At 36.4% G+C, this 26,908-nt stretch overlaps 2 protein-coding genes across 2 annotated transcripts; one reads left to right on the top strand and one right to left on the bottom strand.

The window, feature by feature from the left end:
- Positions 1 to 17,737: 17,737 nt before the first annotated feature.
- On the bottom strand, positions 17,738 to 20,720 carry LOC111879452 (putative receptor protein kinase ZmPK1). The gene has a single exon (XM_023875926.3). It carries the CDS (start codon positions 20,489 to 20,491, stop codon positions 18,086 to 18,088), a length of 2,406 nt encoding a protein of 801 aa, XP_023731694.1. The 5' UTR covers positions 20,492 to 20,720; the 3' UTR covers positions 17,738 to 18,085.
- A 5,370-nt stretch (positions 20,721 to 26,090) lies between these two features.
- Positions 26,091 to 26,639, top strand: LOC111879459 (uncharacterized). Its single transcript, XM_023875932.2, has one exon. It carries the CDS (start codon positions 26,091 to 26,093, stop codon positions 26,637 to 26,639), a length of 549 nt encoding a protein of 182 aa, XP_023731700.2.
- Positions 26,640 to 26,908: the final 269 nt, after the last annotated feature.

Raw genomic sequence — 26,908 nt, 5'->3', positions numbered from 1 at the left:
ATTGGGTCTAAATTACTCCATCCATAATGATTAGTCATGGCCCAAGCCCCACTAGCCCATAAACAGCCCAATCACTTAAGGCCTAAAATCAAAACCCAACAGAGGGAGTACGATGGGTGTACCCCTCTTGGTACACTGGGCGTACATCGATGCTCGTGGATTGGAATCAGGACACAGACCCACTACGTTGGGCGTACATCCATTTACGTGGGGCGTACTCTCGCTGAACTAAAATCCCACATAAGTTCTTAATGGCTTAAGCTCTTAAGCCCAAACTTCCTATCCATAGACCAAATATGCCTAGGATTCATAAAGTCTCAAACATTATTACTTGGGACGCCCATAAAGCTCTTAAACCAAGGTCTTAATCCATTAAGACCTACTTATATCACACATGAGACAACCAAAGCCATTGGGACCTCATTTTTCTCACACAAGACCTCTCCTAAGGTCTTAAAGGACAGCTAATCTCAACCAACTCGCATCATGCATCACTTTGGGGTTTTTGGGACAAGAAATGGTGTCAAGACCTCATAACACCAAGATCTACACAAAATAAATGCCAAGCAAGAGACTTTATACCTCAAAAGGGCTCCAGAAGATGATGTTATTCCAGATCTATAAGCTCCAACTTCCAAAGTCCTTCTTTGACAACTTCCTCTTTTCCTCTTCCAAGCTTAAACCACCAAAATGAGCTTCCCAAGGTCAAGATCTTACTCTTGATCTTGGAAATTCATAAATAAGTACTTTTAGAACGGGGCGTTACAACGAGAATCAAAGATCTCGTTAATAGTAGTGCAACGGTAAAAAAAAACAGACTAAATCGGACGTTGGATGGAGGAGTTATGAATTTGTAACGGACTTTTCCTGTCCCGGCCTATTGAAAATATAATAATAAAAAAAAAATTCAAAATTAGCCGACGAAGTCTAAATGAAAGTTGTAGAGCATAGTCTCACCTACATGTGGATATAAAGAACTTCGAAAACGGAGATCGTATGCAAGAGTTATGATTTTCTGAAGTTCGAGGCACGCATCCCAAAGAGGGAACGCCCTGCGTTCATAGCTTGGCCCCGGATTGGCCACGTCGATGCTGACTCAACCGGATAAGAGGTAAGACTGGAACCCCGCTCCTACGCATCGCGTTCAAAGGGAATGCCTAGCGTTCAGGGAATGCCCTGCGTTCCCCTGGGGAACACCCTCCGTTCGAGGGCCAAACCCCTCCTAAAAATAGAAGTCAAGTCCAGCCAATTGGTTGCTCAATTTCTTTCCTCTCACTCCATATTGCCTCGTTTTACGTGTAAGTGTGACATCCCCATTTTCCACGGCCAGAAAAGACCGATTTTTTTATGCTTTGCTAAAAATCAAAGTACTTCTTTTCATAAAAATGTTGCGGAATTTGTTCCCAGAAAACATGATAAATACGTTATCAAAACATTTTCGAAGAAACGTATTTTATTCATTTTAAAACGTTTGGGATGTCATCGTCAATACATAAACATAAGCATAACCAGAATTTACATTCATTTACACTAGTGATCTATATCTCCTTAATCTCTCAATGTAATGTCACTTCATATCGACACCTGTGATATAAATAAACTGAGTGGGTCAGGTTGGGAAACCTGGTGAGTACATAGGGATTTCAATCCCACAATGGTATATCATCTATATAATTTAGAACTCACAAAACATACAATTTCACCATATATGTGTAAGCAACTCTTATCCCACCCCGTCGATCCTCACAACAAGACTATCCATACTCTCAAACCTAATATTAACCGTTTTACCTAATCCATACTCTCGAATTAATGATGAATAGTTATGCCTAACCATACTCTTGGACTAGGGACGAATGACTAATCCATACTCTCGGATAAATGACGAATGATTATGCCTAATCCATACTCTCGGACTAGGGACGAATGACTAATCCATACTCTCGGATTAATGACGAATGATTATGCCTAATCCATACTCTCAGACTAGGGACGAATGACTAATCCATACTTTCGGATTAATGGCGAATGATTATGCCTAATCCATACTCTCGGACTAGGGACGAATGACTATGTATTAATCCACACTCTCGGACTAAGGACAACTGACTATGTCTTAATCCATGCCCCCAGATTTATGATAGTTGACTATGTCCAATCCATACTCTCGGACTAGGGACAATGACTATGTCTAATCCATGCTCTCGGATAAATGACATATACTAAAGTTCTATTCTCTGAGTATAACTCACTTGTACTCGTAAGAAAATACTACCCAATATTCCTCATAATTAATTTAGGTTTACTCTTTATCCTAAATCATCATATATAATCAGGTATGTTCTTTAACACGTATTTCAGGAAACATCAATTAACTCGCACATAAACATATAATTAATACTTCAATCAATACTTGTATTAAAATCATGTTCATGAAAGGGACTATGCACTCACCTGGTAAGGAGGTGAGTCGGCACTCGGACAGCACTTCGTTACTCTTAAAATAATTATCCCTTGACGATACCTAGTATCATTACCACTAGATTTTAGTCTAACGTTAACCGCGACTAATTAATAGTCTAGCTATTATTACTATTATATAAGCGTTAAATAACACTCAATATAACTCATAATAATAGCTCAAATAATTATTTTACAGTGCTAATAATGTTACTATAATTAATTAGAAGTTATATTAAAAATAGCATAGGCGTAGCTCACTTACAGCGGGTTTTTTGCAAAAAACTGGGTTTCGCTGGAGCAGCGTTCCCGAGCCGAAAGGCTCTTTTCTCGGGACTCCGGGAGTCTCGGGGCTTCCTTCGGGTGCTAGGGGGTTTACCTAGGATTTTAAGGGGGTTAGGGAGCTTAGAGAAAGAGTGTAGAGAGAGAAAGAAGCTGATGGACTCGCCGGGTAGGAGGACCTACTCGCCGAGTTGGGGCATCTGGCAGCCTTCTGGTGGTGCCACGTCACCCCCTATCGCGTATCAGCCTTCAAACTTATAAAAATCATAACTCTCACATACGAGCTCCATTTTCGAAGTTATTTTTTTCAACGCGTAGGTAAAATCAATATCTACAACTTTCATTTAGACTCCGTCAGCTAATTCTCGACCGATCTCAAATTTAACAGTAGGACGCGTTTAGACTGTTAAATGACCGCGAAGAATTCGTAACTCCGTCATACGGACTCCGTTTTTGTCTATATTTTTATCGTTGAGTTCCTATTAATGAGATCTTCAACTCTCATTTAGGTCGCATAAGCCAAAAACCGCTCGAACTAAAATTCGAGTTTCGGGCGGTGCACTGCTAAGCCAAATCTTAGAAAATCATAACTTCCTCATACGAAGTCAGATTTGGGCGTTCTTTTTATGGATGTTCTCGGTTTAACGTATACTACAACTTTGGTTTATATTGCTAAGGCTAAAAGTTGCTCCATCGTCAATTTACTATTTACGCTTCCCGGCGTCGTGTCGGTTTTGCCGTAAAACTTCGACGGGCCATAACTTCTTCGTTATAACTCGGATTTCGGCGTTCTTTATATGTATGGAAACCTTGAGACATATTCTAAAACTTGGTTAAGACTATTTATTATAAATAATCTTTTGCCGAAAAGTCGTTTTCGACCCCTACTATCTCTAAATTGACTAACCTGGATCTACGGGCGTTACAGTAAGTTATACCCCGAAGCCCCGGTATCATCCCGACAACCGAAGCAAGTCCCAAAGCACTGAAGATCCCGAGAAATAGAGCTGTCGAGCTGAAACTCTGCCTGCGAGTAGCCCGATTTTTGGAAGATATCCCGGTTTCATCGAAGATTATTATTTTAAGAGTTGTAGTGTTTTCCGAGCATCGTCTTATCATGTGAGTGCATAGTCCCATTCATGAACATGATTTTAACACAAATATTGTTTGAATGTATTAAATATATGTATTCTGTGAGTTATTTGATGATGTCTGAATTATGTGTTAAAGAACATACCTGATTTTTTTTATGATAACTTAGGTTAAAGAGTAATCCTAAGGTTTGTTATAATGGTTATGGGGTAGTATCTCTTTATGAGTACGAGCGAGATATATACGGAGAATAGAACTTTAAAATATGTCATTGATCCGGAAGCATGGATTAGACATTGTTATTCGTCCCTAGTCTGAGAGTATGGATTGGACTTAGTAAATTGTCATTAATCTGGGAGTATGGATTAAGACATAGTCAGTTGTCCTTAGTCTGGGAGTATGGACGGGACATAGAATCTGTCATTAGTCCAGGAGTATGGATTTAGACATGGACCAATTGTCCCTTATCCGGGAGTATGGAATGGGCACAATTATGGACTCGAGAACATGGATTATATCCGGGAGTAAGAGATAGAATTTGAGGTCCAGGGGTATGGATAGTCTCGTTGAGAGGATTGACGGTGTGGGGTAAGATTTGGTTTTATATATATATATATATATATATATATATATATATATATATATATATATATATATATATATATATATATATATATATACAAATTTTATATTGTGCGAATTCTAAATTATATATATATATATATATATATATGTGTGTGTGTGTGTGTGTGTGTTATAACATTGTGGGATTGAAATCCTTATGTACTCACCAGGTTTTCCAAATCTGACTCACTCAGTTTTCTTTGTATCACAGGTAGTGGCACAAGAGCATAAGTTGGTTAACACGATGAGAGATTTTGGATTATAGATCAGTAGTTATAAATAACTGTTGTAAGGTCTATTTTATACTATTTATGCTTTTGGATTGTATCGAAACATGACATTCCGAGATTTTGTTATTTAATGAAAACACATTTCTTTAAACAAATGCTTTGATAAATTCTTATCACGTTTTGTTTTGGGAACAAATTCCACAACAATTTTCATTAAAAGATTACTCTGATTTTAAAACAAATCGGTCTTTTCTAGCCGTGAAATATGGGGATGTCACAACCAGTCGGCAGTTCAGGCACCGATGAGGGATTAGGCTCGGGCTCTGGAGCCGGGCAGTTGGATGACCAAAAGAGGGAGTTCATCTCCTCTGAGATCACACGCAGTATTCTGGATCAGACCCCTATGATCTTTAGCACGATTAAGGACGGTATTTTGGAGCTCCTAGATGAGAGATTGAGTACTTTCCGCACTGAGGTGGCGGCCATGATGGGGTCGCGCACACTGACATTCAAGGAGTTTAGAGCTTGTGGAGCTCCCGACTACCATGGGGCTCGGGACCCCATTGCGAGCACTAAATGGTTGGCGGATGTCGCCAACACAATCCGCATTAGCAGATGTCCTGAGGGGGATAAGGCTCGACTTACATCCTGTCTTCTGAAGGCCAGGGCATGTAACTGGTGGGAGGAGGTCGGATGAGGTTGAAGATAACGCAGTTCTAGATGCGATGACTGGGAGTGATTTTTCGGCCAGGTTCAGGTCCGAGTTTGCACCTGTTATTGAGGTGCAACAGCTTACCAGGGAGTTCCAGGATCTCCAGCAGACGACTGAGACGGTGAATGAGATCACCGCAATGTTCAGGGAGAGAGCCCTTCTCATTCTGCAGTACATGGCAAACGAGGAGATGAAAAAGGCCCGATACCATGAGACGTTGCGGAGTGATATCTGCCAGTTTGTGAGCCGCTCCAGCTGCAAGGCGCTGGAGGACATCATTGCTAGGGCTCGAGAGAGAAACTTGGATTTAGAGATGGAGAGGAAGACGAAACTCGAGGGGGTTCAAACAGGAAGTTTGGGCAAGAAGCCCAAGGTAACAGATCACAAACCTAGGAGCCAGCAGGGTTAGAGTCGTTGTAGCAAATGTGGAAAGATACACGATGGGACATGCAAGGCGGGGAGTTCAGGCTGATTCAAGTGCGCCTGAACTGGACATGTGAGCGGATATTATACAACTACTATCACCACCACAATAGTATCAGATCTGATTTGCTTTCAGTGCAATCAGAGGAGACACAAGTGGTCTAGTGCCCGAGTTTAGCAGCAGCAGGGCAGGTGGCAACACTCGCCCCTGCTACATTGAGGATTACATATGACCGTTAGGGCTGGGGTGAGGAGTCTGTGGCGAAGGGCAGGTCCTTTTAGTTGACTACAAAGGAGGCACGAGCAGATCCCGACGTGGTGACGGGTATGTATTTTTCCCTTAACTCTTTATTGACATTGATTATTGCTTATGTTTATGTGTTTTGTTATAGGATCGTTCTTAGTGAACGGTATATCATCTTCGGTACTATTCGATTCGGGTGTCACCCGATGTTTTGTTTCGCTCGCACTCAGCAAGTGATTCACAGGGGCTCTTGGGGAGCTGGATTGCCCACTTGATGTAGAGATAGCAGATGATAGGACCGTCAGGGTTGCAAGGGTTCACCAAGGATGTACACTGTAGTTGTTCGATGAGCTATTTTTTGTGGATTTAGTCCCTATTCCCCTGCGAGGGAATAAGGTTATAGTTGGTATGGACTGGTTGAGCCCCAATGGGGCAGTGATCGACTGTGAGCAGCAGCTAGTGAGGGTTCAGACTCCAACTGGGGGCGGGTTGGTGATTCAGGGTGAGAGGTCACATGATGGAACAACTATGTGTTCAGTCATAAGGGCGGAAGATATTCTTTAGTATTCTTGAGGAAGAAGAAGAAAGATGGGTAAGAAAATGTGTCTAAGATGGATAACATGAGAAAGATATATATATATATATATATATATATATATATATATATATATATATATATATATATATATATATATACAGAGAGAGAGAGAGAGAGAGAGATTTCTTTTTCTTTTTTTATGTAATAAAAAATTAGAAAAAAAAAAAAAGAAAATATAAAGGGCAAAATCATCATTTTATAAAAATAAGAAAAAATTGACCAAACTCGCAACAAACTAAAAGTTTTTGGACCATTGGTGCTAGTCGAAACCTGGTTGGCACAAAGTGACAATTTTTTCTTAACCACGGGGACCATTCTTACAATTTTGCCTATTTTCTTACAATCAGGTGGAGTGTTTGGTGTTTCTAAAGGCAATGGTAAATGCTCTTTCTGGACCCAAGAAAAATATATATTTTAGTGTAGTCCAATTTATCAAAATGTTGTAAAAAGCACATTTAAATGTAAATTTCATGCTTGGAAGTCTCTATGCTTATTCTACACACCATATAGTTTTTGTAGTTACAGTATTGTATTTGAAGGTATGATGCCCTAATATATTAAAAAAAGTTGAAAGTAAAATGTTATATCTGGATATATTTTTAAAATAAAATTAGTATCGGTTAGTCCCTTCTTTTTCCATAATTTTTTTGTATAATTTAGGATGTACTCTTATGCCAGTTTTCAATTCAATTCTTTGATTTTTTAAGGTTGAATATGAATCTTTCATAGAAGAATACTAATCTTTCTTTAAATCGAGACCAAAGAAAACATAAGAAATGACGACCGAGATCAAAAATAGGTGCCGAGAAGTTAGGGGTAAAAGTGGAATAACATAAGAGAATATTGGAGATCGCAATCCTTCTGAAGCAATTAAACTCCATTTTAAATCTTATTTTTTATTTTTAATAATCAATTAATTGATGTATAAAGATTTGATGTGAAAATGTGTTTAGGCAATCGTGGAGCAAGAGGAAGAGGAAGTGAGAGGGGAGTTTGAGCGATTCAGACAACTTGACGATGGGAGTTTAAGAATCTAAATGAGTTTTTCATGTGGTAATTGCTTTAATTATTTATGTAATCTCATTGGGTGTTTTTACAGATTGACGACTTGACATACAAATTAGGTCATGGGTGCATCTTCTTCAATTTAAGCCACACATTTGTGCAATAGTGTCTATGTAGATGTCGTTTTTTCTTAACTATTGAATTCATTCTAGATCAACTCATTTTTGTTTTACATTCAAGAAGTTATCTGATGTATTTCCTGCAACAGAGTGTTGTTATCCTTATTGAGTGTGTTATGGAAGACAACAGATTCAGTTATGGCAAGCTTGTTTCAGGATTTACCATATATAAATGCCTTCTCCATTTGAAATATTTTGAAAACAAAAATGACCTTATTTGATCAAATTGTTAAGATTATTATTTGTGACATCCCAAAATTCACGTCATTTTAAAATTTTTATTTATAATATTCATTTTAAATAATGATATTGCGGAATTTGTTCCCAGAAAACATGATAAATATATTATCAAAGCATTTCCGAAGAAATGTATTTTGTTTATATTAAAAATTTGGGATGTAATCGTCAATACATAAACATAAGCATAAACAGACTATACATTCATTTACACTAGTGATTTACATCTCCTTTAATCTCCCAGTGTAATGTAGCTTCAAACTGACACCTCTGATACATATAAACTGAGTGGGTCAGGTTAGGAAACCTAGTGAGTACATAGGGATTTCAATACCACAATGTTATATATATATATATATATATATATATATATATATATATATATATATATATATGTAAAATAGAACTTACAATATATACAATTTCACCTCATATAAGCAATTTTACCACACCCCGTCGATCCTTACGACGACAGGATCTATACTCTCAAATGTAAAATTAACCTTTTTACCTAATCCATACTCCCGGATCGAGTATATCCAATCCATGCTCTTGGATCAATAACTATGCCCAGTCCATACTCTCGGATTAGGGACATTTGACTATGTCTAATCCATGCTCCTAGATTAATGACAAATAACTATATCCTCTCCATACTCTTGGACTAAGGACAAACGACTAAGTCAAATCCATGCTCTCAGATCAATGACAAGTTTTAACGTTCTACTCTCCGTGTATATCTCACTCGTACTCATATGGAGATACTACCCAATATTCCTCTTAATTAATATAGGTTTACTTTGTATCCTAAATCATCATATATTATCATATATGCTCTTAACACATATTTCAGGCAATATCAAATATTTCACACACAAACATATATTTAAAACTTTAATCAATACTTGTATTAAAATCATGTTCATGAAATGTATTATGCACTCACTTGTTAAAGTGATGATTCCAAACTCGGGCAACTTTTCGCTTCCAATAATTTTATTTTCCTTCGACGAAACTTAATATCATTACCGCTAGATTTTAGTCTAATATTTATAGCGACTATTTACGAGCGACATTGTTTTATAAATGTTAAACATTACTTCTCAACCACTATGTACAGACAGGGGCAGACATGAAACACCGGAGGGCATAACCATTTTGGGATTATAGCATTTCTAAAATCCAACAACCCTATGCAACCCTTCAAACCTGATTCCCCGTACCACGAGTAGTTAAAATATATTATAATAAAACTTTATATTTTATAATACTTAGCACATATATTGTTTATAGGTTCATAATAACGAATTAAGACTATAAATATATGTTACACTGAAAACAGAATAGTGTAGCTTAACTTACCAGGTTTTTAACGAAAACCGGAAAATTACGCAGCCAAAACTTTGACTCTAAAAACTTCTTTCGTCGACTTTTTGACGACTAGAAGTTTCTCTATTGCACCCTAAAACTAGAAGAAATTGAACAAGAAAGAAAGAAAGATTCTAGAGAGAGTTTAAAGGAATGGTGTAAGAAAATATGAAGAAATCAACCTTTATTTATAGGGGTTTGATCATAGAGTAGGCCATAAGTTTCGTCCATATCTTCCGTGTACGAGCTCCATTTTCTACTTTCATTATATCTACGCATTGGTATTTACGAGTACTACACCTTTCATTTAGACCCCGTCGGCTAATTTTTATTCTATCTCAAATTTACAAATATGTATCGAATTTATCGCGCTCGAAGAGTAAGGACTAAGTTTCGTCTATATCTTTAACATACGAGCTCTATTTTCGACATTCTTTATATCCACATGTTGGTATTTACGAGTCTTATGACTTTCATTTAGACTCCATCAACTAATTCTCATTCTATCTTAGATTTACAAATCGGTATCGAATTTGTCGCGCTCAAAGAGTAGGGACTAAGTTTTGTCCATATCTTTCGCATACGAGCTCCGTTTTCGACTGTCTTTATATCTTTGATCTCCTATTAATGATATCTTCAATTCTCGTTTATATTGTTTTGGCTAAAAATCGACTGATTAAAATCCGATTTCCAGACTGTGCACTACTATGTTAAATCTTAGAAAAATCATAATTTCTTCATACGAAGTCAGATTTGGACGTTATTTTGGTGCACGCTCTTGGTTTAAAATATACTATGACTTTCATTTAGATCGATAAGGCTAAAAAGTATTTTACCATAAATTCAATTTTTACGATTCCCGATGTTGTGTCGATTTTGTCATAAAACTTCGACATGTCATAACTTCTTTGTTATAAGTGGGATTTCAGCGTTCTTTATATGTATGAAATCCTTGTTACATATACTATAAATATTTTAAGATTATTTATCCTAAATAATATTTTATCAAAAAATCATTTTTGACGTTTATTGTCTCTAAATTGACTAGCCCGAATCTGCGAGCTTTACAATTATCTCCCCTTTATGATGATTACGTCTCGGAATCATCAACAAAACAGGGCTTTTATAATGACTCCATATGTTATCTTTTCATCCTAGGTAATAATCGTAACTCTTATGTCATTTCAAATAAGTATCTATCTCTTGGACTTCTTGACTGTTGGGGGTGCTCAATCTTGGATATGCTCTTCGTACTATGTTGGATTTTCAATCGTAACCTTTGAGTTACAAACTCAATCTTTATTGAAGACTTGTTATTCTTCTTAACAGACTTAACTTAAGATAAGTTTTTTACTTCGATTACTATAATAGACCAATGAGTCATGTTCTAATGACCTTTCATCGTATGATCCAATGCTTAGACTCGGGTCTTTTAGAGCCAAATTCCAGAATGGAAGATACCCTCCTTCATGTTCTAATGTGATATAATCACATTCTAGTATGTATCACTTCTAACTACAAGCTTCTTACTTTCACGGTGATTGCGATATTTCTATTGATCGCTTCGATTATCTTTTACTTCAGTCTTTTGGCTTAATTCATATGCTACATCGATCTTGGTTCTCTGAATCACATAAAATATATATCTTAGTCGGACATGATATGATATGACCACTAGGGTCAGAATAATAATCATCTTCTTAGTCATTACCGAAATGATGGTAACGACAGACATGAACAAAACAAAGTCAATTACTAGCGCCTTTGTAACCTTGTGACTTTCCCTGATCCAAGTGCGAGTCATGTGCTTCCGGTAGTATAGGCCTCTACTATCTTTCACACCTACTCATACTTGTCCCAAGAATTGCCTCGCTGTTCTTTAAGTTATTATCACAAAAACAATTTTAACACATACAAATGTGTCCAAACAATCATAAAAATTTCCCTTGACTCTACTAGGACTCCCTCAATGCGTATCTTCAATCATCAATTCATCTTCAACCCGGTTGGTGGTGGAAACGCCAGACGATGGGACAACTTCAAGAATTACACTAATCGAAGGTGTACTTCGGACGTACCATACTCCTCTAGACGTACTATTATTTTATCAGACGCATTCTAAAGGTAAGATACCAATCTTTCGATATCTTCTGATAGGTATCATTTGCTATCGTAATCCTTCTCACTTCCTCCATTTTCTCAATCCGCTACGAGACCTTATCATGTCGTTCCATACACCATAATAGTTGTTCAAGATGGGAAATTTAACATGGAGAAGGTTTAGATGCGTAATCCTCCTTATTACTCTGAAAAGTTACATGCCAGTTCTAATATCGTAGTTAAACGTTTATAAATATGAACACATAAAATTTCCAGATCCGGTCGGCAACAGACCATAGATACAATTAAATAATAGCATCATAAAGCATCACAAATCATTTAGCACATAAAAGCATTTTAGGCATCTTCCCTAGATAAGCTAGTGCTTATGTCTATTCACGTGTACTGCCTAAAATATATTAGACACACTCCGCACGATCATCGCTTAGCATTCTAGGTTTAAGTCTAGCAATTTCCTAAAATTCCTAGTTCGCTTAAACTAATGCTCTAATACCAATTGTGACATCCCCAAATTCATGGTCATTTTAAAAAATTTACTTATGCTTATTTGAAAATCAGAATATTCATTTTAAAGAATGATATTGCGAAATTTGTTCCCATAAAACATGATAAATATATTATCAAAGCATTTTTGAAGAAATGTATTTTGTTTTTATTAAAACTTTGGGATGTCATCGTCATTACAGAAACATAAGCATAAACAGACCTTACATTCATTTACACTAGTGATTTACATCTCCTTTAATCTCCCAGTGTAATGTAGCTTTGTATCGACACCTATGATACAAATAAACTGAGAGTGGTAGGTTGGAAAACCTGGTGAGTACATAAGGATTTCAATACCACAATGTTATATCATATATATATATATATATATATATATATATATATATATATACACACACATATATATTAGAACTTACAATATATACAATTTCACCTCATATAAGCAATTTTACCCCACCCCGTCGATCCTCATGACGACACAATCTGTACTCTCAGATCTAAAATTAACCTTTTTACCTAATCCATACTCTCGAATCGAGTATATCTAATCCATGATCTCGGATCAATAACTCTGTTCATTCCATACTCTCGGATTAGGGACAATTGACTATGTCTAATCCATGCTCCCGAATTAATGACAAATAACTATGTCCTCTCCATACTCTCGGACTAAGGACGAATGACTAAGTCAAATCCATGCTCTCGGATCAATGACAAGTTTTAAAGTTCTACTCTCCATGTATATCTCACTCGTAATCATATGGAGATACTACCCAATATTCCTCTTAATTAATATAGGTTTACTCTATATCCTAAATCATCATATTTTATCATATATGCTCTTTACACGTATTTCAGGCATTATCAAATATTTCACACACAAACATATATTTAATATTTTAATTAATACTTCTATTAAAATCATGTCCATTAAAGGGACTATGCACTCACTTGTTAAAGTGATGATTCCAAACTCGGGCACTATTTCGCTTCTAACAATTCTATTTTCCTTTAACGAAACCTAGTATCATTACCGCTAGATTTTAGTCTAATATTTATAGCGACTATTTACGAATGACATTGTTTTATAAGTGTTAAACAATACTTTTCAAACACTATGTACAAATAAGGGCCAGACATGAAACACCTGAGGGCAAGACCATTTTGGGATTATAGCACTTCTGAAATCCAACAACCCTATGCGACCCTTCAAACCAGATTCCCCATACCGCGAGTAGTTAAAAGATATTATAATAACACTTTGTTTTTTATAATACTTAGCACATATATTGTTTATAGGTTCATAATAAGGACTTATAACTATAAATATAAGTTACACTGAAAAAGAATAGTGTAACTTAACTTACCATGTTTTTAACGAAAACCGGGAAATTACGCAGGCAGAACTCCGACTCTAAAAACTTCTTTCGTCAAAATTTTGATGACTCGGAGTTTCTCTATCGCACCCTAAAACTAGGAGAAATTGAACAAGAAAGAAAGAAGGGTTCTAGAGAGAGTTTAGAGGAATAATGTAAGAAAATATGAAGAATACATCTTTTATTTATAGGGATTTGATCATAGAGTAGGTCGTTTCCGCGTACGAGCTTCATTTTCTACGTTCTTTATATCCACATGTTGGTATTTACAAGTACTACAACTTTCATTTAGACCCCGTCAGCTAATTCTCATTTTATCTCATATTTACAAGTCTGTATCGAATTTATCGCGCTTGAAGATTAGGGACTAAGTTTCGTCCATATCTTTAACATACGATCTCTATTCTCGACATTCTTTATATCCACGTATTGGTATTTACGAGTACTATGACTTTCATTTAGACTCCATCGGTTAATTCTCATTATATCTCAGTTTTACAAATCTGTATCGAATTCGTCGTGCTCGAAGAGTAGGGACTAAGTTTCATCCATATCTTTTGCATACAAGCTCCGTTTTCGATTGTATTTTTATCGTTGAACTCCTATTAATGATACCTTCATTTCTAGTTTAGATTGTTTTGGCTAAAAATCGGCCGATCTAAAATTCGATTTACAGGTTGTTCACTACTATGTTAAATCTTAGAAAAATCATAACTTCCTCATACGATGTCAGATTTGGACGTTATTTTTATGCACCCTCTCGGTTTAACGTATACTACGACTTTCATTTGGATTGCTAAGGCTAAAAAGAATTTATCATAAATTCACTTTTTACAATTCCCGGTGTCGTGTCGTTTTGCCGCAAAACTTCGACAAGTCATAATTTCCTCGTTATAAGTCAGATTTCAGGGTTCTTTATATGTATGAAATCCTTGTGACATATATACTATAAATTTTGTTAACATTATTTATCTTAAATAATCTTCTATCAAAAATTCATTTTTAACGTTTATTGTCTCTAAATTGACTAGCCTGAATTTGCGGACGTTACATTACATGAACTCATGTATTTCCTTAGATATCGGTAAACAAAACACTATCTACATAACTTATTTGAAGGCCATTAGCTATTCCTTAATTGTTAACATCATTTGTTCATATTATTATTTCATCTATAATCATGATTTATTATTTATTGTTGAAGGTGTAATACATATGAGGAGTTTATGGTGTCAAAGTGTGTGTTCATGTGAAAGTTGCGTTAATTGTGATGTTTTGGTACTGTGTTTCAGTTCCAACAGTTCAAAGATAAATGAAATCCTTCATTTTCTAACTCTGTTTAATTTTCACAGCAAATTGCCAAAATTGTTTATACCAAAGTATCATATTTTATAGCCATGTTTTAAGGTCATAAGGATGCATGATGAAAAATAAAAGTAATTAGCTTATACAGGAAGTAAGGCAAAAATACAACAAGTCTAGCAATCCAAGCACCATCTTTTGGACTTATAACCGCATGATTATGACCTTGAAAATTTATTGTTGTGAAGGAGTTGTTGGATCGTGCAGAAACCATATGTAGCAACTGTTGATCCATATGGTTCAAGCACGACAAGAATCATTGCAATCTTCTTAAATTGGGTAAGCATATAAAGTCTTCTTTAATCTCTCAATTCATAGATATCCTTTTGTGATGGATTCTGCTACCAACCCAATTTTGAAAAAACGGGCAAATATGTAGGGGTCTAACAGATGTTATGTATGTCCTAGATGCCATTGTGGGTTTTGATAAAGATGATGCAGTTGCAACCAAAAAAGCTTCAAAGTATATCCTGAAATGTGACGTGAAATTTGTTGTAATATTGTACAATGTCGAATAGCTATTCGTTTTTGGCCAAAACTGTAATTACACTATTCTTTTTGGACACATGATTTTAAACACTACTACCCTACATCAGTTCTTGAGATATTCATCAAACAAAGATATTTAATCATCAATCAACCCCAAATGCTAAGTTTTGAGGCTATTATTGCAACCTAAATTGAGCAAAAGTAATAGCCTTTCTATTCAATGGATCCAAAAAAAACTTTTTGCTTTTATATACTGACAATTCAAATCCATGCCAATGACGCGAGTGGCCTTCATCTAGTTTACAATTAATCCACAACAACTGAATACTATGGATGATGTTTCTTTTATATATATATATATATATATATATATATATATATATATATATATATATATATATATATATATATATATATATATATATATATATATATATATATATATAAAGAGAAAAAGAAAAATGTTACAACTATTGTGGCTATTTAGCTCCGATCACCCCATTCTAATAAAAATATCAAAATAAATGAATGCAAGTGTAAACATAAAAAAATTATATAAGTTTTTTTTTGTCTAAATAAGAAGTAAACATATGAGAGAGATAAAAATATTTAGTACACTAAGGTTGGGGGAGAGGTGTCGAGTGCACCGAGCTCCACCTCAACCAAAAACCATTTTCTTCTTTGTAATGCCAAACAGGAGAGGGGAAGAAGAGATTGTCGAGTAGGGAAGAAGAAAGGAGAAGATATAAGAGTAACTTGGCAGAAACCCACCCAGTTTGGCCACCTAACTCGACATGTCGAGTTTGGCCACCGAACTCGGGATGTCGAGTTCGTGGCACAGTGTTTGCCGAGTCCATGCCGAGTCCAGGTAGGATTTGCCAAGGGTTGCCGACCCCCATTCTGTCGAGCCTAAAAGTAAACATACATACCTTTAAGAATATAGGAGTACGGAACTTAGAAAAGAATCGGCGGACATTTGTTTTCCCTTGTTCATACTCTAGTTTCTCCTCCACCTATTTAAATTTAAGAAGCATTAAAATAGGTTTCATTATGATATTAGTGAATAATGATGCATACAAAATCCTTATTTGGTATTCATTAACCCCAAACTTATACATTGAATAATTACTTTTATGTTGTTTTGAAGGCATACTTCTTTCATCTCCTTCTTCTGGGATGCTTTTGAATTTGATCTCCAAGCAATATAAAGCAACCGCAACCCAAAAAAGGCATAAAGAACTGCATCATAAGGATAAAATAAATTAAATGTATGTCTGAAAAGTGTTGTATTCATAAAGTCTGTTTCTTTTCTATACTAAATAAACTATCTTAATGTGACTAAATGATGATTTTACCCTTAACTACCAACAAAATTAATTCACAATGTTCATCACTTTTACCCATTAAGTCATTCTCTCCAGATTAAGTAGAAAAGAAACCGCCCATGTACAGTTTGACCATAGTGGTTTGCCCCAATTATGGACAATTAAAATGACTTGTAATATTTTGTAACTAATAAAACCACAGTGCATAATTGTCGAGCATGTTGGACAATTAAAATGACTTGTAATATCTTGGAAACAATCCACCCCACCACCATTGTCCAACCTACCAGTAAAACCCTAATGATTTAAAATGTCACTGCTATCCACCCCAACATCCACCCTTTCCTTTTATTCTTTATCAGGGTTCATCATCGGCATCTTCATCTCCGATCACCACCATCGCTTGTACATAGTTGCATCTTATTGAACAATAAGAGGAAATTAGTGCATTTGATTGTATGTGTGTTGAATTTATCAATCTAGTAATTGCACCCGAAAATCACAAGGAACTCACCCCAGAAATCACACCCCACAAATTAAATCATAGTCATGCAATCAAACAATGGTCTACAGTCAGATCAATTGATATGGAACTTAAAGTGAAGCTTCCTCATCATATTCCTCTCTTTATCACTAGGTTCGCAACGATGAAATGGGTATCGATTGAAATAATGAGCACTAAACAGGTTTAACATAAATTGAAAGTCGAGAGGCCAAAACCATGAAAGTAGTTTTGTTGGTTTTGTCGATGAAGATGAATGGAATGAAGACATTGCGCAATGAAAACGAACGATGGTCTTAGTTCAGACACTAACTACACAAGAAAATGAAAATATATAGACCATCTGCATCAAAAAAAAAGTTAGGGATTGAATATGTGACGTTTTTTAAACCACATAGACCATTATGTAATTTTGTCTAAATTAAAGGAAAACAAAAGGCTTGAGCCATGTGCATTATTAAATATTATTAAACAAAGTATACAACAGTACAAAAAAAACATTTTAAAACAATGGAATTATATTACTAAACAAACACTAGGAAAAAACTAAAAGCAAAAACATTACATATCATAAACTGAAAATGAAAAACAACACCAACCATCACAGTTTAACGAGAGAACCAACGCCCTATGCGCTTAATCCAATTAAAATACATTACATCACAATTCACAAGCCAAAAATGAATAACAACACCAACTCTCCAAGTTAATATAACTAATTGATGGATGTCTCTAGAAAAATGTTGAGGGTTTAAACCCCAATATAAATTAGAAGTAAAATAATGGTGCTCTTATTAAGACCCACATCCTAAAGACATCTTTATTATAAATCAACCTATGTAATTGTTTGTAATCATCTTTTTAGGAAAATACTGTAAATTATCCCGATAAAAATACATTAAAAACTATATAGGATATCTCCATGGAACCTAAAAATAATGGGCGTGTATTAATCGTATAGACTGGACTCGCAATCAATTAGATCTTGAACAACTGAATCCATTGTAGGCCTTTTATTTCTGTCTTCCTCCACACAACTTATACCAATCTCAACAAGTTTTGCAGCTTGCTTCCTACTAAACAACCCTCCCAACCTCGAATCAATAATCTCTTCAACCCACAGATCCATTTCTTCTCCTTGAAGCTTCGTTTTCATCACCCTTACAAGCCTCATAAGCTCCGTTTCTTCCTCTTCCTCTTCCCCTTCCTGAACAACAATATTAGAAAGTCGAATTCCCCTTGTCATTTCTAAAACCACAACCCCATAGCTGTACACATCAACTTTTGCTGTAATAGGAAGGTTGCTTGCCCATTCTGGAGCCATATATCCTTTTGTACCTCTAATCCTAGTAAACTCCGAGCTTTGAACACCTCTCTGAGACAACTTCGCCAGACCAAAATCTGCAATCTTTGGTTCGAACGACTCATCTAAAAGAATGTTTTCTGGCTTAACATCACAATGAATCACCCATTCTAGACACTCATGGTGTAAATAAGCTAAACCTTTTGCTATGCCTACGGCAACCTTGAACCTTTCTTTCCATTGAAGAAAACTCGTGGAGAACAATCTATGGTCAAGAGAAAGATTTTCCACATACTCATACACCAGAAGTCTGTGTCGTTTGTGTGAACAGCATCCCCACATTCTTACTAAATTCATGTGATTGATTTTACCGATTGTGCTCACTTCTGCCCAAAACTCTCCACCTTCGCTCACATCTCCTAACCTTTTCACAGCCACCACCCTTTCATCTTCCAAAACCCCTTTATACACAGTCCCTGAGCCTCCTCTCCCTATTTCCACCTTAAAGTTTTGCGTCGCCTTCACCAATTCTTGATAAGTAAACCCCCTAAACTGACCTGATACCATACGATACCCCTCTTCTAGGTTAGTTAGGAGGGCATTCTTTCTATAAAAAAGCCACCACCCTATCAAGATAACAAAAGCTTCAGCCACACCAATAGCTATAGCGAAGGAGTAAAGATAAACCCATTTCACCTTTGTGCCAGATGGTTTATACATAGATTGAGAACCCACCATGACTGTGACCTCTACACACGTGGTGTTAGCACTAGTAAGAGTTGAGACTGATTCTCTTGTTTCCATGTCAATTGGTACTTTCAAGTAGATGCTTCCTGGGAAATTAGGAGATCGGAAACCGTTGAAAAGAGCACTTTTAATAAAGCATAATCCTGCACCTGTTATCCTGTAACTAAATGCTATACATCTACAATCTCCCAAGCAGATGTCCTTACAAGCATCCAACGTAATGGGTGTTAAGTAATCTAAATCAAAGCCATAGTAATCTGTATACGGCACTTCCAAAAATCCAAACTTTGTTGAGTTTGAACAGGTTGTATTGAAAGTAGGCTTACAACCCTGACTTAAATCAGCAGGGTTAGTCCACTGGTGATTGGGTGGACATGAACATACCGATTGTAGTACTCCGTTATCACAGATTCCATTCCTCCCACAGATTCCGTGAACACTACATGGTTGTGCAATAGCTTGCCATGAAATCGACCATAATCCAGTTGACTCGTTCAAGCTATAGAATCTGAGATTCCCATCATAGTCCATGGTTAACCTCCTTCTGAACCCAAAACCCATATCTAAAGCACTAAACTGCCACCGATCGCTCGACCTAAATTCACCAAAATCGTCAAAGGCTGCGATTCTGCTGCTGTTATATGAAGTTCTTCCGTAAGACCAGACATTAAATCCAGGATCAGGACTAGGCCAGTACACACTTGATATTTCTGGGCCATCGTAAGTCAGTGTTAAAACGTTAATACTGTTATAGCTCAAAACAAAATTTCCAGATTCAAGACTTCCTCTTCGTAAGGCAGATATCAAGCTTTTGCTCTTTGTTAGCGTTTGATAAGGCAATAGAGTATCAGTTGGATAATCAAAACTTTGCCAAAGAATCTGACCTTTTTGGTTCTGTAGCACCAGATTACCTGTATTCAGCAGCACTGCTCTACTTACATCTGTGGAGGTTGTGTTTGTTTCCCACACGACCATGCCATCCACATCTGTCAAAACCATGGCTCCATTTCTCCTAAATGTCATCTTTGATCCACGGCCATTCACAGGTGTGTTGCGGTTGGCACTCCAGACCACTGTGCGATCTTTGGAGTTTGTGAACCAGATTGCAAACCAATAAGCATTGCTTTGGAAGCCATAGAAGCCACAGGTGTAAGAGTTGTCTGGAGACCTAATGACGTCTGAACTATCATCAACGGTTAGAGAGGAACCTTTTTGAAGATGATCATGAATGGTCTGTGAAGATGAAGATGAAGATTTTAGCGAGAAACAGAAGAGGAGGAGGAGAAGGAATATTTCTCTCATCATTTGCTGTTTACGATTTCCTGAAGCCAGGATGTGAACCTTATATAAATGGGTTTATCAAGCTTTAGAATGCTTTGTTTTGGGGTTTTTACATTCCATATTGACCAAGAATGGACTACCTCAGTCGTTTTATATTGTAAAATGAAAGACGCTTTATAAATCTATAATTTAGTTGGTTGTTTTTTTCAAACAGCAATCGGAATAAAAGCAGGAAAGCAATGGGTACAAGGTTGCTACTTGTTTGTTTCCTTAATCTGTGAGTCGTTAATTTATAATTTTAATATAGTGGAATTATATTAATACAAAGTTGGTCAAAAACTTTTGGCACGCTTGTGGAAGTCAGTACTCAGTATACGCCACGTTTTAGGAGGTGTTTGGCTTAGCTTTTGAGAGGCTAAAAGATTTTTTAGAAAAAGATAGAAGACAAAAGATGTTTGGCAAAGTACTTTTAAAACTTACTTTTAGATTTTTGATAGAAGAAAAATCAATTTTTTGGAAAAGTCAACTTTTTGCAGCTTTTTCAAAAAGAACTTTTTGCTCTTAAAAATCTAAGCCAAACACCCCCTTAATATATGAAACAGGAAAGATAAGTTCAAGGAATCACTAATAATAACTCTTATATTTCCACACCATTTTTACATCTAACAATTGATAGAATACATTAATTCGGGAACCACATGAAACAGATAATTTTATTTTTCACAAATGGTCCTTTGGTTTTTGTATTTTATTTGTATTCAATAGATTTTGGATGGAATATGTTTGGGTTGGTTTTTGACAATTTATATTTAGTTTTCTTCCGTTTTTACCACGTGTTTCGTTTTCGCTTGCTTTGCCTTTTTTTATCCAATGAGAGTTTTACGGGTGGTTCTTTTAATTTATGTAATTATTTTTTTTCCCTCTAATGTTTCTTATCGTTGCTTTTGTTCTCTGTTGTTCTTTCGTCTTTTGTGTTTCTTTCTATGATTTGGCGGTAAGCAGACGCGGATTGTCTATTCCGTTTTGGTGTTTTTTGATTTACACTTTTTTTTGTCTCTTTGTTTTGTGTTATATATATTTTTTCGTTATGTATGGTAAACGTAAATTGGAGTATGGTATTGTTGGATCGTCCTCTTCTGGACCTGGGGTTGCTTCTTCGTCGGCTCTTGCTGTTGAACCGGTTTCTCGGCGCCCTAGATTTTCTTCACGGATGCGTTCTGCGGGTGTGCTTCCAACTTATGTTGATTTTGGTGATTGTGATTGCATCTGTGAATATTGTGGAGCATGTTTTTGGTTTGTCGGAAGGAGTTTAAAGCTGTCTACAGCTCATCATCCTAGATATGGTCATTGTTGCAAGTCCGGTGATGTTATTCTCCCTTATCCTTCTTCTTTTCCGCCCGAATATGTTGCGCTTTTTCATAGTGATCGTTTTTTGAGGGATATTAGGGCTTATAATAGCATGTTTGCTATGACGTCTTTTGGGGCTAATGTTGATGAGGGAATAAATGATGGTCATGGTCCGTATGTGTTTAAAGTTTCCGGGCAGATTAGTCCTAAGATTGGTTCCTTCTATCCCGATCCTACTAACGGGCCTAGGTTTCTTCAGTTATATCTCTTTGATGCTGATAATGAAGTCAGTAACAGGTTGGCTGGCTTTCCGAATCGTAGGAGAAATGATTTCGATGCCACTATTGCTACGTTTCTGATAACGTTTTTGAAGGCCAATAACGAGTATGTGCGTACATTTAAGAGTGCTAAAGACTTGGCTGACCAAATGAATATACCATCGTATTCTGTACGTTTGTTTAATGATGTCTCTGACTGTAGGTATGGTTTGCCTTTACCTGGGTCTTTGGGTTGTATTGTTACCGGTGATGATACAAATTCTGTGCAGTATAATATTGTTGTTCACTCTAATTTGGGTCCTCCCCAGCGTATTAGTAAGCTTCATCCTACGTATATGCCTCTACAGTATCCACTTTTATTTCCATATGGTGAGCGCGGTTGGTCTCCGCGTTTGAAATTGGGTAATCGGTCTGGTGCGGGTGCAAGGAGTCTTACTGTTAATATGTATTATGCTTATCATATCCATTGTCGACGGCACATATGGTCGACCATTTTGAATTCATCTAGACTCTTTCAACAGTATTTGGTAGATGCATATACATGTATTGACTATTGAAGAGGGACGGTTAGAATATATTGCGGCACATCAGGATTCCCTTCGTTCAGAATATGTTAGTGGTTTATACGATGCTCTTTCAAAGGGTGATAGACTGTCTCGGTCCGTCGGGAAACGTATTTTCTTACCGGCATCTTTTACGGGTGGTCCTCGCTATATGTATAGTCACTATCAAGATGCTTTGGCTATTTGTAGGGTATATGGCAATCCACAATATTTCATTACGTTTACATGTAATGTCAAATGGCCAGAGATTACGCGTTATATGGATGCCTTTGGTCAGACGGGTCCACATAGTAGGGCAGATATTATTGCAAGGGTTTTTAAGATAAAGATTCAGTCATTCATACAATTTTTAAAGGAGGACAAGACCTTTGGAGAAATTGATGCATGTATGTTTGTTTTTACTTATTGGGTAATCTACATTACATTTTATTGTTTATTGTTTCAATAAAATAAATGATGTATGTTTCTGTTTATTGTCAATTGTCTTTTTGAAGATAATATGAAAATAAATTGGTTGTTCATGACTTTTTTATTCCAACAGAAAGCAGGTGGTAGTTTTAACATCATAGTACAATATGTCCTTCATGGAATATCATTAGCATCTATAGTTGAGACTTCTTTAAAAAACTTCGTCTTATTTAAACAAAAAATGACGAAATTGCCCTTTATCCATTTTACTCTACCACTCTAACATCAGTACGTTTCACAACTGGGATCTTTTTAAAAAAACCTGCCTATTTTAAACAAAAAAATATGTAATTGTTTTTTCGTTTTTACTTATTGGGTAATCTACATTACGTTAATAAAAAAAATGATGTATGTTTCTGTTTATTGTCAATTGTCTTTTTGAAGATAATATGAAAATGTATTGGTTATTATTGATTTTTGATGAAATCATATACTTCCATTATCACATTTTTATTACAACGGAAAGCAGGTGACAGTTTTACCATTACAGTACAATATGTCCTTCATGAAATATCATTACCTTCTACGATTGATGGCTCTTTAAAAAGGCTCGCCTTATTTAAACAGAAAATGACGAAATTGCCCTTTATCCATTTTACTGTACCAATCTAACGTCATTACGCTCCACAGCTGGGAGCCTTTTAAATAACCCTGCTTGCTTTAAATAAAAAAATATCTAATTGCTTTTTCCCCATTTTACCATACCAACATTTGAAAAAAAAAAAAAAAAAAACTCGGTTTCCAGTTCTTTATTTTTTTGGTTATACATATTTTCAAAGGAGTTAGTAGTTTTAACATTACAGTACAATATGTTCTTCATCAAACAAAAAATGATGAGATTGCCCTTTATCCATTTTACTGTATCACTCTAATATCATTATGCTCCACAGCTGGGAGCCTTTTAAAAAAGCCTGCTTTCTTTAAACCAAAAAAGACCTAATTGCTTTTTCTCCATTTTACCATATCAACATTTGCAAAAAAAAAATTATACTCAGCTTCCAGTTCTTTATTTTTTTGGTTATACATATTTTCTGTTTTTTTTTTGCTTTTGTTTTTTTTTTTGTAGTCACTATTCTTTACTATCTGTTGCATGTTTATCTATTTTCCATTCAACATGTTTATTATCTATTCCATTTTCTTTTATGTTTACCAAATAATGTATTTTCTTCTTTTTGTAGATTTGTATACAGTAGAATTCCAGAAAAGAGGTTTGCCCCATTGTCACACTTTGATTTGGGTAAAGAATGCATATAGGATCAAGACGCCGGAAGAGGTGGATGCGTATATAACGGCCGAACTGCCGGACCCTTTGACGGAGCCTCGCCTTTTGGCGGTTATAACAACGTCCATGATTCATGGTCCATGTGGTTTACTAAATGAAAAGGCTCCATGTATGAAGGATGGTAAATGTAGTAAGCATTTCCCAAAGCCTTTTCTCGCGTGTACCGTTTTCGATGCAAATGGTTATGTCCGTTACAAACGCGGATCATCAGTCCAACACATAACACCACGAGGGGTGGTTATAGATAATGGATATGTTGTCCCCTATAATAAAAGACTTTGTTCTCGGTTTGAAGCTCACATAAATGTCGAATATTGTGGATGGAATATGATGATCAAATATTTGTTCAAGTATATTTCAAAAGGGGTGGATCGTATCAGGTATGTCATTCAGAAAAACGAAGAAACGGACGATATTGGAATGACTGATCGGATGAATAAAGAATTACCTGCTAATGAGATCCAAAATTTTTTGGATGGCAGATATATATGTCCTCATGAGGCAGCATGGCGAATACTAGATTTTCATATTCACCATCGACATCCACCGGTCCAGATTCTAACGGTTCATGAGGAGAATATGCAACAGATTGTGTTTAAAGAGAATAGTTCGATACAAGAAGTTCTTCGTAATCCTTCTGGTACAAGGACAACCCTTCTTGCATGGTTTGATAGCAATGTAAGAGACAACACGGGTCATCATCTCACATATATTGATTATCCAAAACGGTACAAATGGGATGTTCCTTCTAAAACGTGGGATCCTAGGGCGGATGATTCATCAAAAATGGTGGGCCGTCTTGTGTTTGTTCATCCATCGTCTGGCGAATTGTTCTACCTACGAATGTTATTGTGTCATCAAAAAGCTTGCATGTCTTTTGAAGACCTACGTACCGTTTCTGGCTGTCTGTATCCAACTTTCAGAGCTGCCTGTAATGCATTAGGAATAATAGGGGACGACATTGAGTGGATGACTGCATTCAATGAGGCGTCCGTTTGGGCAACATCATCATAGCTTCGTTCTCTTTTCTGTCATTTATTACTCTTCTGTGAAGTCAGTGAACCAAGACGTTTGTGGGAGGAAGCATGTGGAAAAATGTCAGATGATTATTTGTATAACATAAAAGCAACATTGTCGGACAATATTTTCTGTATCACAGATGATGTTATTCGACAACAGTTGCTTCACGAATTGGAACATATCCTTCGTTCCTCCATACCTTCAAGATCACTCGCTGATTTTGATTTGCCAATGCCATCTTCACGTGGCCTTTCCCTTTTGCAGAACCGTTTGCTTCTTGAGGAACTCAGCTACAATAAGAACCTGTTATCTACTCAACATTCTCAGCTTCTTTCACAGCTAAATACAGAACAGATTTCAATCTATCAGAATGTTGTTACATCTATCGAGGCGAAAAAACAGATTTTGATGTTCGTCTATGGTCATGGGGGGACCGGAAAGACCTTTCTGTGGACTACCATTCTTTCGTATTTTAGATCGGTAGGAAAGGTAGTGCTGGCGGTTGCTGCATCCGGGATCGCATCTTTGCTTTTGCCTTCCGGGACTACCGCACACTCACGATTTAAGATACCGATTGAGCTAACGACAAAAAAATCATGTGATATAAAAAAGAGAACGTTATTGGCTGATCTTATGCAGCACACATCATTAATCATATGGGACCAATGAGTGATAGAAGATGTTTCGAATATCTCGATAGATCTTTACGGGATGTACTAGACTGTAACGAACACGCTTTCGGTGGGATTTCTGTTCTTCTTGGTGGCGACTTTCGACAAACGCTTCCCGTCTTGCCAAAGGCCACACGTTCTCAGATTGTTGAGTTTACACTGCCAAATTCGCATTTATGGAGTCTTTTCGAAATTCACATGCTGACACAGAACATGAGGTTAGTTTCAAATATGGATAATGACATAGATAGACCCTCAATGAGAAGCTTTGCTGAATGGCTGCTTCAAATTGGTGATGGATTGGTTGGGCAGCCTGATATAGAGGATCCACACGATACCTCATGGATACAAATTCCATCCTCATTACTGATACCACCGGGTTCCAATTCTCTCGAAAATCTCATACACTTTGTATATGAAACAGCTATGCTCAACAATCCCACTGCGACAGATCTGTCAGTTCGGGCAATCGTGTGTCCAACAAATGAAATGGCTGATATGATAAATAGTATTGTTTTAAAAAAAAATTGGGACAAATGGTAAGATATATAGCAGCACGGATAGTATGCAACCAAACGGAAAACATACATCGGATCTAGAAGGACTCTATCCTGTAGAATACCTAAATAACTTATCATTTACAGGGATACCACCTCATACACTTGAGTTGAAAATAAACACGCCCATAATGCTACTGAGAAAGATCAATCAACGAGAAGGTTTATGTAATGGCACCCGTCTTATTGTATCATAGCTCTTACCAACCGTTATTGAAGCTACCATAATAACGGGAACATGCATTGGACGGAGGG

This window comes from Lactuca sativa, chromosome 9 (genome assembly GCF_002870075.4).
Source record: "Lactuca sativa cultivar Salinas chromosome 9, Lsat_Salinas_v11, whole genome shotgun sequence".
Lineage (NCBI taxonomy): Eukaryota > Viridiplantae > Streptophyta > Magnoliopsida > Asterales > Asteraceae > Lactuca > Lactuca sativa.
The sequence above is the reverse complement of the archived record's forward strand: the minus strand, read 5'-3'. Positions and strand labels throughout refer to the sequence as shown.